Raw genomic sequence first — 15,343 nt, 5'->3', positions numbered from 1 at the left:
TAACGTTAATAATCGCATCCATGAATATGATTTCTTCCCGAGTCCTATACCAGTTCTTTTCCACCGGCCGTTGAGGTGAAGACCACATGTCCCAAGATTCCACGCTCAAACTTGCCGTCATCTAGCTACGCCTTTGTTTTAAATAGGCCTCTAGCGACCTCTAGCGGACATAAAATATTACATATTGCACCTTTAATGGGGCTCAATGTTGGTCGTCCATCACTAGATACAAATCCTAAATGTAGAGATGTTCTCAGTCTTTTTCCTGGTCCTCTGTAAGCCTTTTTACACTGTCCTTAAATCTGGATCTGTTTAAACCCTGGGTTAAAGCCTGTTTTAGCCCTGGCTGAAATTTTGCAGTTTAAACAATGCAGTGCTAGATTTTTACTGCAAGTTGTTTAGCAACAGTCAACCAATCATAAACTGCCTCTGAGCTTACCTCCATTAAATATTCTTGCAGTTGCTTTATACTGTCTTGCTATGTACTGTATTTATGGTAACACTTTGCAATAAGGTCCCATTAGTTAACTTTAGTTAGAGATATTGTTCACCCAAAAATGAAAATTCTGACATTAATTACTCACCCTCATGTAGTTCCAAACCCGTAAGACTTTTGTTCATTTCGGAACTCAAATGAAGATCTTTTTGATAAAATCTGAGAGCTTTCGGTCCCTCCATAGACAGCTATGTGACTACCACTTTGACTCTTCAAAAAGTTCATAAAGAGGTCGTAAAACTAATTCATATGAATTAAGAGGTTTAGTCCAAATTTTCTAAAGAGACCCGATCACTTTATGTGATGTACAGTTTGAATTTTGGCTTTTATTCACACATAAACATTCATCAACTCACACATCAGTTGTGGTAAATGGAAGCTGAAGCATTTTTGCTTGACATGCTAGAACCAATGAGGGTCATTCTCGTGTGTTACGCAACATGTTTGAGCTTCCGGAAGAAGTTTGTTCTTATGCGTCATGTAGGTTCGGCTGAGCTTTATGTTTGCTGATCAGTGTATTTTAAAATATGTCAGTGCAAGTTGCTTTCAGTTAAGACAGCTCAAACATGCATTTTAATCTGGGACTATTCTCAATCCTTATCTGTGAAACCAGCCAATGATGTTGCAAGGGGGATGGGAAATTAATGTTTTTGATTTAAAGATTACAAGGGCCCATGTTACACGAACAATGCAATCGAACAATGCAATCATATTTTGAACTTATGCTGTATCATTTTTACAATATAATCTCTATAATCATTAAGCACACAAAATAAACAGTGGAATACATGCAAAGTATTTTATTAGTGTTGTACAGTGAAAGCTGTATTATAGAATTACATCTGAAGATCCATCTTGTGGGCAGAACAGATGTTCAAGCACATTCACTGAAAGAGAGTGTGTATATGAGTGTATCTAAGCAGCCGAGCCTGTATAAATGCCCCGGGACTTGGGAGCCATTGATTATGTCATCTAGACATAACACGCATTTATGATTTTGACACCACAGCTGCGAGCCTTCAAGTACATGCGTGCACACTCATGTTTTGATAATTAGTGCTATTATTCTAAAATACTATGTCCAAACTATTACATATACATGTATAAATAAATATTTTTCTGTTTCTCTTTCAGAATGGCCAGAGCACCACTGAAGATGGAGTCACTGCAGCTGTTAAGGTAGGACCCAGCTGACCACATACGCAAATGGACAGTTATAACACTTTTTTTTTTTTTTTTTCTCAAAAACATCTAGAAGAACTTCATATTCTCCAGCGATTCCAGAGTCTAAAACATGTCATTTTCAGATGTTACTTTTATCAATCTTTAATTCCTGGGCTTAATTATATATCAGGCGGAGACCTTGTATGTCAAAAACCACTACTTTTTTCAGGAAATGGAAAAGACACAATTTTTTTTGTTTGAATTTTATTAAATCAGTGTGAAGTTGAGTTGGTATTGTGGCTTTGTCTATGGTCAGAAACTTGCATGTCATTATATTATTAACATTTTGTCAAAATGTTTTGTCCGCCATTAGAATGGCCACATCTGAGGCACTAAGTGCATTGCATTACATTTTCATCAACTTAACAGGTTATAAAGTTTATTGTAGTTATGTGGAACAAAAGGTTAAGTGCTACACATAGGCTATTTATAACAGTATTAGTTATGCCTCTGACTCGATAACAAATGCTAGACTAAAAGCCCCTTAATATTTACAGTGAAGATCTTCTCTTAGGGGTGAAAAGTTCGAAATACATAACAAACGGTAGACTGTGTTTGCGAATATCCTGACGTTGCCCACGCTGCTGAGAGCGACGTTTTGATGGATATGTAAATATGTGCTATGCGCTTTCCTTTCAGTAAAAAAATAATCACACAACAGAAATGACAGCGGTGAGAAAACACTGTACTTATTCAAACAACCAGTTCTTCGTTTACCCTTGCCTTGCAAACAAGCAGAGACAGTTCAATCTAATGGAGTTACGAGTTTTTTTTAAATGCTTTTCATTGGTTAAATATTTGCAAAACCTGCAGACAGATGTAAAGCGTAACCAATAGTATTGATTTATGAAAAAATGAAAAATGACATGAAATGAAAATAATGAGATGCAAGGTTTCTGCCCGACAGCGATAATAAATATAAAATCCCATTTTCACAAATCAATTTTTTGTCTCGTTCAGGTAAAAATGAGGAGATTTGTAGGGAAAAACAGATTTGATTTGTGATGTTTGAGCCAATTGTGAGTGCCGTGTTTGAGACCTCAGAGCCGCTTTTTTCAGGAGTGTCTGGGGTATATTGGCAGGTTTCTGAATCAATCAATGAAACAAGTGCAAAAAGAAATCAGTCTAGAGTTCTGGCTCAGAGACTCAGAGGCCTCTTTGTGTCTCTGAAGGGTTTGAATTACTCATAGCCCATCTGTTCCAGGGTTCATCTTGACTTTTTGCAGCCTGTCTATCTTACTGTTTGGGGAAAGCCTCTCTCTCCCTCATGAATCCCTATTTGTTGTGTTTTCATGTGTAACATGAGCCTGAAGTGATGGTCAGAGAGACAGCCTGTCTCCTCCTACAGCATGTGCTGTATTTTCTCTTTCTTTCTGAACGGTGAGCTCACGAAAGAACTGCATTGAAGCTCAGTCAAGGTCCTGTAATGGTTTAGTCCCCAGAGAATGCAGCTGGATATTTTTGGGCCTTTAATTTAGTCTGTATAAAGACAAAATGACCTCATTTGGGCAATAGTTTTACTAGTCTCTCAGTCTTTATCTGTGAATGATAAAATATTATGTGAATGTTATTAAAATACTATGCATAGCATTTAATTAGTCAAGGCTATAGTCAATCAACTACTGATTAATTATTGATTATGTGAATAATCAATCTGCGTTTGTTTAAATGTGACACTGTAATACTTCAAGCGTGTTGTATTTCCTGATGTTTTTTTGACAGTAATTGCATAATGATAATTTGTTTGTTGAATTATCATGAATAAGTTAGGGGATGTTTATATTGCACAGCTCATGAAATGCTCCAAATCTAGTGTGGTTTGACTAAAACAATGAAAAAAATAAAAACTTGAAGGGTTAGTTCACCCAAAAATGAAATTTCTGTTACTCACCCTCAACCCGTAAGACCTTCGTTCATCTTCGGAACACAAATTAAGATATTTTTGATATATCTTATCTTCTTATTTTTGATCCCCCATAGAAAGCAACGTAATTACCACATTCAAAGTCCAGAAAAGTAGTAAAAACATTGTTAAAATAGTCAACGTGACTACAGTGGTTCAACCTTAATGTTATGAAGCCACAAGAATGCATGCGTATGATGCTGACACAGGAGTCGGCCAATAAAGAGTCAGCATTGTGATGTAAAACCCAGAAGACTGCACTGTCTATACAAAGTAAACAGCTTAGGAGACTGACAGGGGAGAGACGAAATTGTTGAATAAAGTCATTATTTTTGTTTTGTTTTTATGCACAAAATGTATTCTCGTCGCTTCATAACATTAAGGTTGAACCACTGTAGTCACATTGACTATTTTAACGATGTCTTTACTACTTTTCTGGACTTTTAATGTGGTAAATGCTTTCTATGGGAGATAAAAAAAAAACTCTCAGATTTGATCAAAAATATCTTAATTTGTGTTCCAAAGGTGAACGTAGGTCTTGTTTAGGAACGACATGGGGTGGGTAATTAATGACAGAAATTTAATTTTTGGGTGAACTAACTCTTTAATAAATTATATTTTGCATAAAATTTATTTAATTTTAGGACCATTAAGATTTCTTTTTTTTTCTTTTTTTTTTTTTTTCTTTTTTTAAACCACTGCTAAATTCGTATTACTGTAATGTGTTCTGACATTTGTTTTTGAGTATTTAGTAATTCTTATTATTGTGAGTGGTTATATAAGGATATTTCTTATTTGCCATGAACTTGTTTTTGTTTCATTGAAATATACATACTTTGTCCCATCACTTTTTTTTTTTTTTTTTTTTTTTTTATCATTTTCACATTACAGTAATGAGAATGAGATCTTTTTGTTATTATGGTGATGAGATTTTGGGGTTGTCTGTAATATTGTCACCGTTTAATGTTCAAAATATGTCTCATTTCTTTTGATTTAGGCGTGGCATTTGACCTGGACATGTTTTCAAATGCTGGAACACATTAACAGAACTAGCGCGGCACACAGCAGACACACTGATAACAGGCTGAGCCCGTGATTCATGAGGCCATTACTGCTGGCCGATCCACCAGCCTCACGATCTGTCACTGGTCCCTATGATACATGCTGATTGGTTGTTGTTGTGGGAACACTTAGCATAAATCACACAAGTTTTTATTTTATTTAATGTCAGCAAAGAGTCGTTGGTGAGGGTCATTCAATTGGTGATGAACTTAGATGTGATCTATGGTTGTCATAAATACAGAGAAGTCAATTTGTTTGGAAGGACAGGGTCGGCAAAACAATCCAGCTATGGTTTGCAGCTAATCTGGAGCAAAGCAAGGCCACACGCATACAAAAGCAGACATATTATGGCAGATTTACTGTGAATTCTTCAGAAGCCCTAAGCTAATATCACTTGTCCCAGTTTGCTAATTTTGAATTGGGATGTGTGGATAAATGGATGGATTTCTGTCTTGTCTTTAGTCTCTCTTTGCAGTTATTTTGAAGCATCGTTTTCCTCTTTATTAGGGAACATCATGTCTAGGTCTATTAGAATGGTTGATGAGTGGGAACGAGTGTTGAATGGATAAATGTAGGAGATCAATTATAAAAAAGAACAGAAACAGCTAATTAGGTAAAGTCTGTTGCCTTTTTTCACTCTCACTGAGTGGTTTTTTTTTTTTTTCCCCTCCCCAGTGCTTTGATATTATTTGGCCTTGTTAAAGCTGAAGTGTGTATTTTTTCAGTGTTAAAATACTTTCTTCTCTTCCAGTTTAATGTGTGTAGACATATATCAAACAATAAAAATTGTTGCTCTGTTTGTTCTTGACGAGCCTGACACAGCAACAGTGGCTCAACCAATAGCGTGCGTTGGGGGGCGGGACTGTCCGGAGTGTTTGGGGAAACCTGTTTGAAAAAAATTATTTTTTTGAGGATGGTAGTGGTGGAAACATAATGCACTTCATCTTTAAATTGTTCAGTTCTCAATATAAAATTATAAAAAGCAGTTTAATCATCGCAATGAATAATATATTCAGATATAGTATGTTTTCAAGATGCCCATCTTGACATGGATCTAGACCCTATGTTCAGCTGTAGGACCCAGGCTTCAGGATCGATATTGTGCATGAATGTTGCTAATAATACTCCTCCCCAGAGAGAGCAGGCAGGAATAAATAGCTGCTTGTCCAGGAATCTGTCAGCCTGGGTCTTTAGTTGAGCAGCAGAGTCAAGCGTAACGTGTCAGAGCCTCAAGAGACAGTCTTGGGTGATAAGAACAGAGAATTTAATGAGACCTTATCATCTCTATTTCATGTAATTTTTCAACTTCTCACTTTCATCCCACTTTCTTGCTGCTTTAGCTTCTCGTCATCTGTTGCTCGTCGTCCTCTCTCTTTAACTGTCCATCTTTTTCATGTTCATGTTTCCCTTACGGTGTCAGAAATTGAAGATGCACTGTTATTTATTTATTTATTTATTTATCTATCCTGACTGATTTAGGCAGTTTTCTTGGACTTTGGCAGTTGTCTTGGTAAATGTTTTTATAAGTACTTTTAGTTCCTTATTTTAATACTTTTTAATGAGAGAAACATTACTTGAGTGCACCTGTAGCTTTTATTATTATTATTATTATTATTATTATTATTATTATTAAAGGAACACTCCACTTTTTTTGAAAATAGGCTCATTTTCCAACTCCCCTAGAGTTAAACAGTTGAGTTTTACCGTTTTCGAATCCATTCAGCCGATCTCCAGGTCTGGCGGTACCACTTTTAGCATAGCTTAGCATAGTTAATGAATTGAATCTGATTAGACCGTTAGCATCGCGCTCAAAAATGACCAAAGCGTTTCGATATTTTTCCTAATTAAAACTTGACACTTCTGTAGTTACATTGTGTACTAAGACCAACGGAAAATGAAAAGTTGAGATTTTCTAGGCCGATATGGCTAGGAACTATACTGTCATTCCTGCGTAATAATCAAGGAACTTTGCTGCCATACATAAAAGTGGTACCGCCAGATCCGGAGTTTGGCTGAATGGATTCGAAAACGGTAAAACTCAACTGTTGAACAATAGGGGAGTTGGGAAAATGAGCCTATTTTCAAAAAAAGTGGAGTGTTCCTTTAAGTTGCATTATTTGCTCTCTGGAATTGTTTTGCAGGGGATGATTTTTATTTTATGAGGATTGTTTTTCTAAGAATATAAAAACTGAATAAGTTTTATTGTTACAGCTTCATACGGAGTCTTGATGATATGTTATCTTGTGTATTATTATTTTTATTTATTTTTTTGTCTTTTTTGTTAGCCCAAGTTAATTTCTGACCCTGGCTTGCCATTTTGTGAAACATACATCAGATATGAAAGCCAAATTGGCTACAGCAATTTTCCTCTGAACCGAGTGCACATAGAGCTCGAAACCTTGCATAAGTATCCAGTGTGAGCCTTGGCATAAATTGGTTGTAGTGACTGTCAGATCTCATCTTCACATAAGGTGAGCCTCCTCTGCCCCAAGTGTTTTTTTGTTTTGTTTTTTCGGCAGGTTAGGCGGTTCCTGAATGTTATGCTATTCTTAGTCTTGCAGAACTTCTACTCAGGCCATTTGATTCTGTGATTTGACTCCATAGCCAAATTTTATTTGCGTAAAAGTAATTCTATTGCTCTTAGTAATTCTATTAAAGAAAGTTATTTTATTTTAAGTTAGTAGTTTTACTAACAGAATGAAAAGCCTATAAATGTAAACACTATACTATAAACGGTACAAAATAAGATTTAATTGGTTCAGACTGACAAAAAAATTCTGTCCGTGTAAACAGATGAGTCATTCCAATAAATTATTTAAGGTTTTGACACCTACGTCATTTTTCCCAAGCACATGCTGTACATATTGGCTCCATTAATTCATCATTCTGAAGTGAAGTGGAAGATTATGGTCCTCTTCCATTAGCTTGAAAGTGGGCAATTAATGGCAATGACTCTGACTTTTACAGTGTATAGAAGTGTGATCATTTGAGCAGAAGATTTATATATAGGATTTTACGTCAGTTAATCTGACAAATCTTTAACTAATTTCTTGTAATTAGTGAATTATGTTGGGGGTGCTGAATATTTTCCATTACTTGTACCCTCTTGTCAAAACATGATTGAACTTCTGTGATCATTTTGTTTAAGGGTGGTTCCTCGTGCCTGGATCCTCTCAGTATCCTCCTTTGTTTCCTCTCTTTTCTGGCCAAAATAATCATGCTGATAGCACCAAATATCTAGCATGCGCTCCAAAAACTGCTAAGATTCTGATTTGTTTTTAGTTTTTGGTCAACGTCATCTTATCAGAAGAATTTAGCAGGATTCGTTTAACGAGGTGCAAAGCAGGGCTCGATTAAAAGGACTGGCTGATGGCCTGGGGCCAGCGTGAATGACTCTCGGGCCAGTTGACGGAACTGTCACTTGCCTGATCGGGCCAGTGCTGCATCGTCATGAGAGCTTATTTGCACATGTTTTTAAGGTTTGCCAGCAGTGTTGCCAAGTTGGGCTACTTTAACTCTAACATAATATTTAGCCCCCGGAATGTGAATTTTACCAGAGGAACCCAATTGGGTAGCAATTGGCGGGTTTTGCTGTGAAAACCTGACAACCCTGCTTGCCAGTTTAAATATTCAAGCGCAAGAAGACGTGAAAGAGAACTTAATTCGGTTCTCGCACGCTGTGTGGGAAGTTTTGTGTGCGCAACACACATCCAAAGCACATGCCCAGAAAGTCGCTTTTTAGACAGCTTACAAATACTGAATTGAGTACTCTTTCTCGTCTTCTTGCAGTTGAATGGACAAATTCACACAGAATTGTCAAAATGCCATCTTGGCGAGTATCCTTTTAAACACAGCCGGTTATGTCTTAAACATCTGAACGTAAACAGTTAGTTAAATAAATTGCATGTGTAACACTAAATTCGGTCCAGGCATTTGGTCTTAAAGTGACAGCAGCCTAATATTTCTGTGGCTGTCTGTGTCATTAATGTTAGTCAAACAACAAAGGACAAAGAAAAAATCACTCACTGCTCTTGACTGAATAACTTCTGTAACTTTAATAAGCAGGGTTTGAAATTAACTTTTTCCCTCACCAGCCAGTTTGGTTACTAAATTAAGTTACCAGCCATTCAGGACTGGCAAAACAAAAATATCAGAAATAAACCAGATTCAATCAAAGTCACAGTTTAGATTTAAATATATTTATTATTAAATATGGTTCTGCATTTCTCTCAATAAGCGGACCTCTTTACCCATTGTTTTGCTAATGTTTAAGGCTCCTGTTAAGGGAAGGGCTCTGATAGCGATGCCATGCAAAGTGATAGAACATAATTTATGAATCATAACCCGTCAAATTGGCTAGTGTGTTGAGATGCGTTACCCACCACAGTGGATTTTCACCCACATTTGGCGGGTTGGCAGGTGTTAATTTCAAACCCTGTTAATAAGGATTAATCTATGTTTAATTTATGTTGAAGTCTATGCAGTGTTATTTTACATTTGATTACTTTATTCAATTTCTGTACCTGAAAACTACTGTTAGACCTACCTGAAAATCCCTGACGGGGCCAGTAGAAGAAATCATTAGCATTGAGCCTTGCAAGGTATCTAATTTTTTCCGCTTTCATCTTCAGCGGCCCGGTGATAAAAGACAGACCCTCTCCTCAGTCATCACTCCGATTTTAAACATTTCTGCTAGTGACTTGTGCCAATTTAAGGAGTCATTTCTAAAACCATTGCAGAGATTGGAACAGAATCAAAGGCTCATGTGAAAATTGAAAGCGAAAAATTGGTCCTGTATGAGACAGTTCAGCTCTAGAGAGCAGCAGAAGTACTAAACTACGAGTCAATTCCATATGATGGATGTATTAAGCTTCTCATCTGGCCTTGTGGTACAGTTCAGTCCTCTTGGCTCCACTTTCTGTGAGTGTATTTGCTGAAGTTTGTTTAAAAGAGTCCAAGCTGTTCTGTCTTCTGTTCTGTTTCACTTAGAGCTGAGGTTTCCAAGTGTAGGAACGCCCCTCTGGGAGAAGTCGGATCATTTCTTCTGTCTATAAAGAGCGGTCAGAACTTCTGCTCATTCTTTAGAGAGCCAGGAGAAAAGGAAAGAATAAGCAGGAAATTGAAGGTGGTGTTCATCCAAAAAAAAAAAAAAAAAAAAGAAAGAAAGAAAGAAAGAAAAAGAAATAACTATTTTTTCAGAACATGATTATCTGCCAGGCTATTCCATTATGATGATCAAATTGTTGTAAAAATCTTTTTTCAAGGTGATTTAGGAAATATGTCACCTGTTGTCTTCATTTTTAAATTTGCTTCGATGTAATATAATATAATTTTGTTTATCAGTATGCAGAGACTGTTAGGTGCTTATTGGAAAACAAATTTGCCAAGTTATTTAACTATAAAAAATGAGGGTAAATAATAATAAAAAAATATATATTATTATTATTATTTACACTCATTTTTATATAAAATATAAGATTATTAAATAAAATAAAAGATTATGCCAACCTACTTCTACACCCCAGGTATTTTAATTATTTTTTCTTTATTATGATATCAGGAAAATTGTATCAATCTGGCATTTTTAACTTTATATCCCCCCCAAAAAATATTAAAAATAATTTTAATTCAATAATTAAAAGCAAGTAATTGTACTATTTTTACTGCATTTTTATTATTTTTGTTGCATAAATGTAGATGGGCTAATAAAATGATCATTACATCATTAGTCCACATAGTAGGCTAATAGTCTGTTTAGACTCTTGAATCTTTATTAGTTCTTCCTCAAATTCCTTCACATATAGTCATTTCATTTCACTGGATTTTAGAGTCCCATGACAGAGTAATTCGGTTGTGTTTGCTTCCTCCATAATTGATGTCCTGTTTGTTAGAAAATGTTGTTAAATTGATGAATGTTGCCCCTGTTGTGTGTTTACTGTGTGCCGCTTTGCTGACTATATTGACCTTGTTGTCATGGTGTTTTGTAATCGGCATGGCAACAGCATGAGGTTTCGATGCATTAAAAAGAGAGGGATAGAGAAACAAGCATGTTGAAACATTGCAGCTTATTGTCAGTTGTCAGAGTTAGAGTAAAAGGTTTTTAATGAACACATGTTCATAAATACTGACTATTGGCACTAATGAGAGCGAATGGAGCCTTGCCATAAATTGTTTGTGTGTGTGTGAGAGAGAGAGGTGTTTGTGTTAACGTGAGAGAGGTTGATGGATGTAGAAGCGCTCTGTTAAAATAAACAAGCACAATGTGCACCATGATATAAACAATCATTTACAGTATAATCATTTTCAAACTCTTACAATATGTTTGCCAGCTAAAGGCAATCCAATGTAATGCAATGCAGCCTCAGTGAAATGAAATCATTTGTCTAGCAAAATATGGCTGACTTGTTCTTGTGTTTGTTGAAAATATATCAGGTCACTCTAGATGTCTGGCTTTTGTTTTCTGCCAAACCTTGCCTAAACATCGTGCCTCTATGAAGACTCTTTAATATTTGATAGAAGCTCTTATGCTTATACAGCAGAAAAGACTTTGGGCTCTTAATTATGCACCACTAACTATCCCCTACACTAACACACATACTGTTGGCAGATCTTAAGTCACTGTCAATAAATCAATTATTTATTTGTCCATGTTTATTTGTGCATAAATAAACATCCCCCCATTTGTTTAAAAGGCTTCACGAAAACAGGTGTGAATAAATGCAGAGAATAAATCAATTTTAACTGTGGAGAGGAATATTCTCAATGACTAACGACTCAAATATTTTAATGGTGCTTTTTTTTTGTTTTTTGGGTGATTTACACCCACTGTTTTCTTTGTATGCCATGTAAGCAACTTGGGCATTTCCAGTAAACATCCCATTTTGAGTTCAGTGGAAGAAAGTTAGTCATGTGGGTTTGAAACAACATGCGGATGAGTAAATGATGGCAGAATATTAATTTTTGGGTGAACTATCCCCTAGCGCTGTGAAATTTCTTATGTAGGTGGGATTTAACTTACGACCTTTTAAATGCAACACTGCGGTGTGAAGGGGGGGGCAGTGTTTTACACTGAAACTGAGTCTGTCTGTGTGTGTGTGTGTGTGTTAGTGTATTCCAAATGGAAAAGGGAGGGTTGAGTAATAATGTCTTTTCCATTGGTGTGAATTTGATTAGTATGCACTCTTATGTTAGATAATGGCCTTTTAGGTTCGATCGGCACAGCTGGGGTGCCTTACCATAGTGTGAGCGTGTATGTGTCTGTGTTAAAGCCTTGAACACATTGGGTGTGTTATAGAAGTCTATGTGTGTTTTGGACAACTGTGTGTGTGTGTGTGTGTGTGTGTGTGTGTGTGTGTGTGTGTTTAAAGAGAGGTTTTGATATCACTTTCAGCATCTGAGTGAAATCTCTTTGAGGTCATCCTCCCTGAAGAGGAACTCTTGTGCTTGCTCATCAATTTTTCAGCAGTCTCGGCCGCTTTGTGGCGTTCCCTGGCACTGATGTTAGCTGATGCCCTTACCCTATAGTGTGTTTGAACCCTGGTCTGTGGATGAGAGCGTGTTGCTGCTGCACCGTTTTGTAAAATCACAGGCTTAAGTGGACCTCAAGGGCTGCTACTCATTAATAGTTAGTAGGGCTGGGCGATATGGCCAAAAAGTCATATCTTGGTATTTTTTGGCTAAATGGCGATATACAGTGTATATCTCAGTATTTTCGTTTTCTCTTTGGATTTAGAAAAAAAACAATCTGTATTTACTTTTTAAAAATCTTAATTTAACATCCTGCCTAATGTTGTCCTACAAACAGTGTTTATATTGAAAGCTATTAATATATCATAAAAATACACTTACTTGTAGGTTTAAAATCCTACATATGGCACATTTATTGTTCAGCAACAAACATTTTATCAAAATGTATATTTTAGTCAGAATTATGGCGATCTAATTCTATTGAGCTCTGTCTGTTTGGCGCGAATGTGCGTGGCGGCGCTCGTTCACGGAAGTCTATGAAGTTTAGTGGAGAATGAGATTCGCTAGCAGAAGGCTCGTCCACTCCTGACAGCAAAATGGAAATATTTGTATGACTTTCTAACATTTACAGATGGAGAATATACCTGTGAAATGTAAGTTATGCGCTTAGGAAAACACCTCATCACAAAAGCATTAAACAGCGCAAAAATCTGTCAGCACATGAATCTGTCAGAGCATCTGACGGGGCACGTGTTAACTCTTACAATCATAGTTATCTTAACTCTTCATAGTTATAATATTCAATGATTATTTCGGAAATCATATCACCCTGTAGCCCAAGACTGGTTGCCCACTGAAGCTAAGCAGGGTTTAGCCTGGTTAGTACCTGGATGGGAGACCTATGTGGGTCCTAATGCCCCAGTATAGTGACGGGGACACTATACTGTAACAAGCACCGTCCTTTGAATGAGATGTTAAGCCAAGGTCCTGACTCTCTGTGGTCATTATCCCATGCCACTTCTCGTAAAGAGTGGGGGTGTAACCCTGGTGTCCTGGCAATATTCCCTTCATTGGCCTTTATCAATCATGGCCTCCTAATAATCCCCATCCGTTGAAGGATGCTGCACACAAGTGGATGCTGCACACTGGTGGTGGTTGTGGAGAGACCCCCTCATATGATTGTAAAGCGCTTTGGATGTACAGTAGTACATAGTAATTCATATTACTGACTTTATATTATTCATTCATATTACCATTAGGGGTGTGATGAGACAAGACGAGACACGAGATTGAGTTCACAAGAACGAGACAAGATTTTTACACAGTATTTTTAAGAAATCCTCAATGACTAGAAAAATAGTCTGCAGGTGCATTTGAAATTTTAACTAATCTTCTTGTAATGAATGTCATTTCAGTTCTATGAATTATCATATGCGGTAAAAGACAACAATACTCAAGCACTCTAAAAGGTGATGATTTCATGAGTCTCTTCAGAGCTTAGAACTGTCATTGATTTATGAGCTTCTACAACTTTTGACCTCCTAACTGAACTCCTTACCACAAATTGATCATAGAAATAAAAAAAAAAAAATGTAAATAAAAAAAAAAAAAAACACAATTTTCTCTTAGTCTTATTAAGTGCAAACAATAAGTGCAACTATAATCAAAGTACTCTCTCAATATTCAAAGTGCAAATAGAGACCAAATTTTCCTTCAAGCATGATACAGAGCTACAAGATGGTTACAACTACACAGCCCAGGCTAAGATAGCTTTCATATTGGGAGATATTTGCATGCATCTCGGAGCCGCTTTCAAAATGCGGGGTATTGAATTCACGTTTGAAATGAGTGCTCGCGTTTTACTTTCGCTTTCGCGCGTACTCTGTGAATAGGGAGCGCACGTGTGCATTTTACAATAAAATATATTTGTCAGATGTTTAGGCTCTGTTGTGCAACGAATCCTCCGCCATGGTCTTGTCAGTCATCTCGTCACTTACTCTCGCCACGTGATCAGTGAACTCTGATTCCTGCTGCACTACGTACGACTCTGCTGCTCGTGTTAGATGATCTGGATGGAATTGAAGTGACCGTTATCCAACTGAATTAAATGTTTTTTTATTTCTATATATAAAGCAAAATGACAGTGGAGGCATAATGTAAATGTAGCAGTGGCATATTCTATCCTAATTTCACCCTTACACTTCGCCATGGCAATATCACACGACAGCTTTTCGCCTCGACAAGAAATCTCGTAACATTTTAATCTTACGAGATCTCATGGCACGAGATCTTGTCACACCCCTAATTACCCATAAACCCATATTGGTCAACCATTTATAGGGGGAATATTAGGGGCTAAGGTTGTTTTGGCCCTGTATATGTACATACATATTGCTGTTATATGTGTGTAGTCTTTGCTGTCGAGATATGTTCTTGCTGTCCTCCTCTCTGGTAATCCTATTCGAGCTCTTCTCTTGATTCATGGCGGGATTACACAGCTTTGCTCTCTGACCTCAAGCCCTCTTCATATGATCCTTCAGTAAACCACACCTATCACACTCAACATGAATGTGTATGTTTGAGCGTGTGTTTGCGGTCGATAGCAAGTCTCCTTTCACTTAAAATGACCCTTGTAAATCCCTGCTGGCTTACAGTAGAGCATTAAGGCACAGCATTAGAGGTCTGAGGTCATTCACTTGATGGGGAAAAAAATGTGCCATGTGTAAAGAAGTTGCCCCTGTGAATTGGTTTCATTTGTTGTGACATTAGTAATACACACATAAACTGTAACACATACATTTAAATTAATTACATTAAAAACACAATTATGCTTGCGGGATCTGCGGTGAGATTATCGCGTAGTGTACCGAACACTGCGAATGTGCGCTGTCCATACACTGATGCTTTGTTCATAACAGCCCATTTATTATGCACATGTAAACAAATATGTGAAATGTTTAGGGTTCATATAGGCAGATTTTCAATCGGTTTGGATTCATTAGGATTGATGTAAAATATAGTGCATGATGTAAACATACCTAGTGATTACAAGAGGGATATGGGTGAACTGACACCTCTTTTGTTTTCTGTTGGTACCGTACAAGTAAACACACACAAGCACCTGTGGTAACTGCCTTCCCTTAAAATGTAGTGAGTGTATTTGTGAGATTACTCTGTGATTTAACAACCCC

The 15,343-nt window shown here is 36.9% G+C and overlaps 1 protein-coding gene across 3 annotated transcripts in view; it reads left to right on the top strand.

Moving 5' to 3' along the window:
- rps6ka1 (ribosomal protein S6 kinase a, polypeptide 1) overlaps nt 1-15,343 on the top strand; it is a 74,385-nt gene that overhangs the window by 11,088 nt on the left and 47,954 nt on the right. For all 3 annotated transcript variants that reach the window (XM_051869305.1, XM_051869306.1, XM_051869303.1), the window contains exon 2: nt 1,631-1,675. In XM_051869305.1, coding sequence (XP_051725265.1) covers nt 1,631-1,675 — 45 coding nt within the window. The remainder of the gene's footprint in view (nt 1-1,630; nt 1,676-15,343) is intronic.

Source organism: Ctenopharyngodon idella, chromosome 17 (genome assembly GCF_019924925.1).
Source record: "Ctenopharyngodon idella isolate HZGC_01 chromosome 17, HZGC01, whole genome shotgun sequence".
NCBI classification, from domain to species: domain Eukaryota; kingdom Metazoa; phylum Chordata; class Actinopteri; order Cypriniformes; family Xenocyprididae; genus Ctenopharyngodon; species Ctenopharyngodon idella.
The sequence above is the reverse complement of the archived record's forward strand: the minus strand, read 5'-3'. Positions and strand labels throughout refer to the sequence as shown.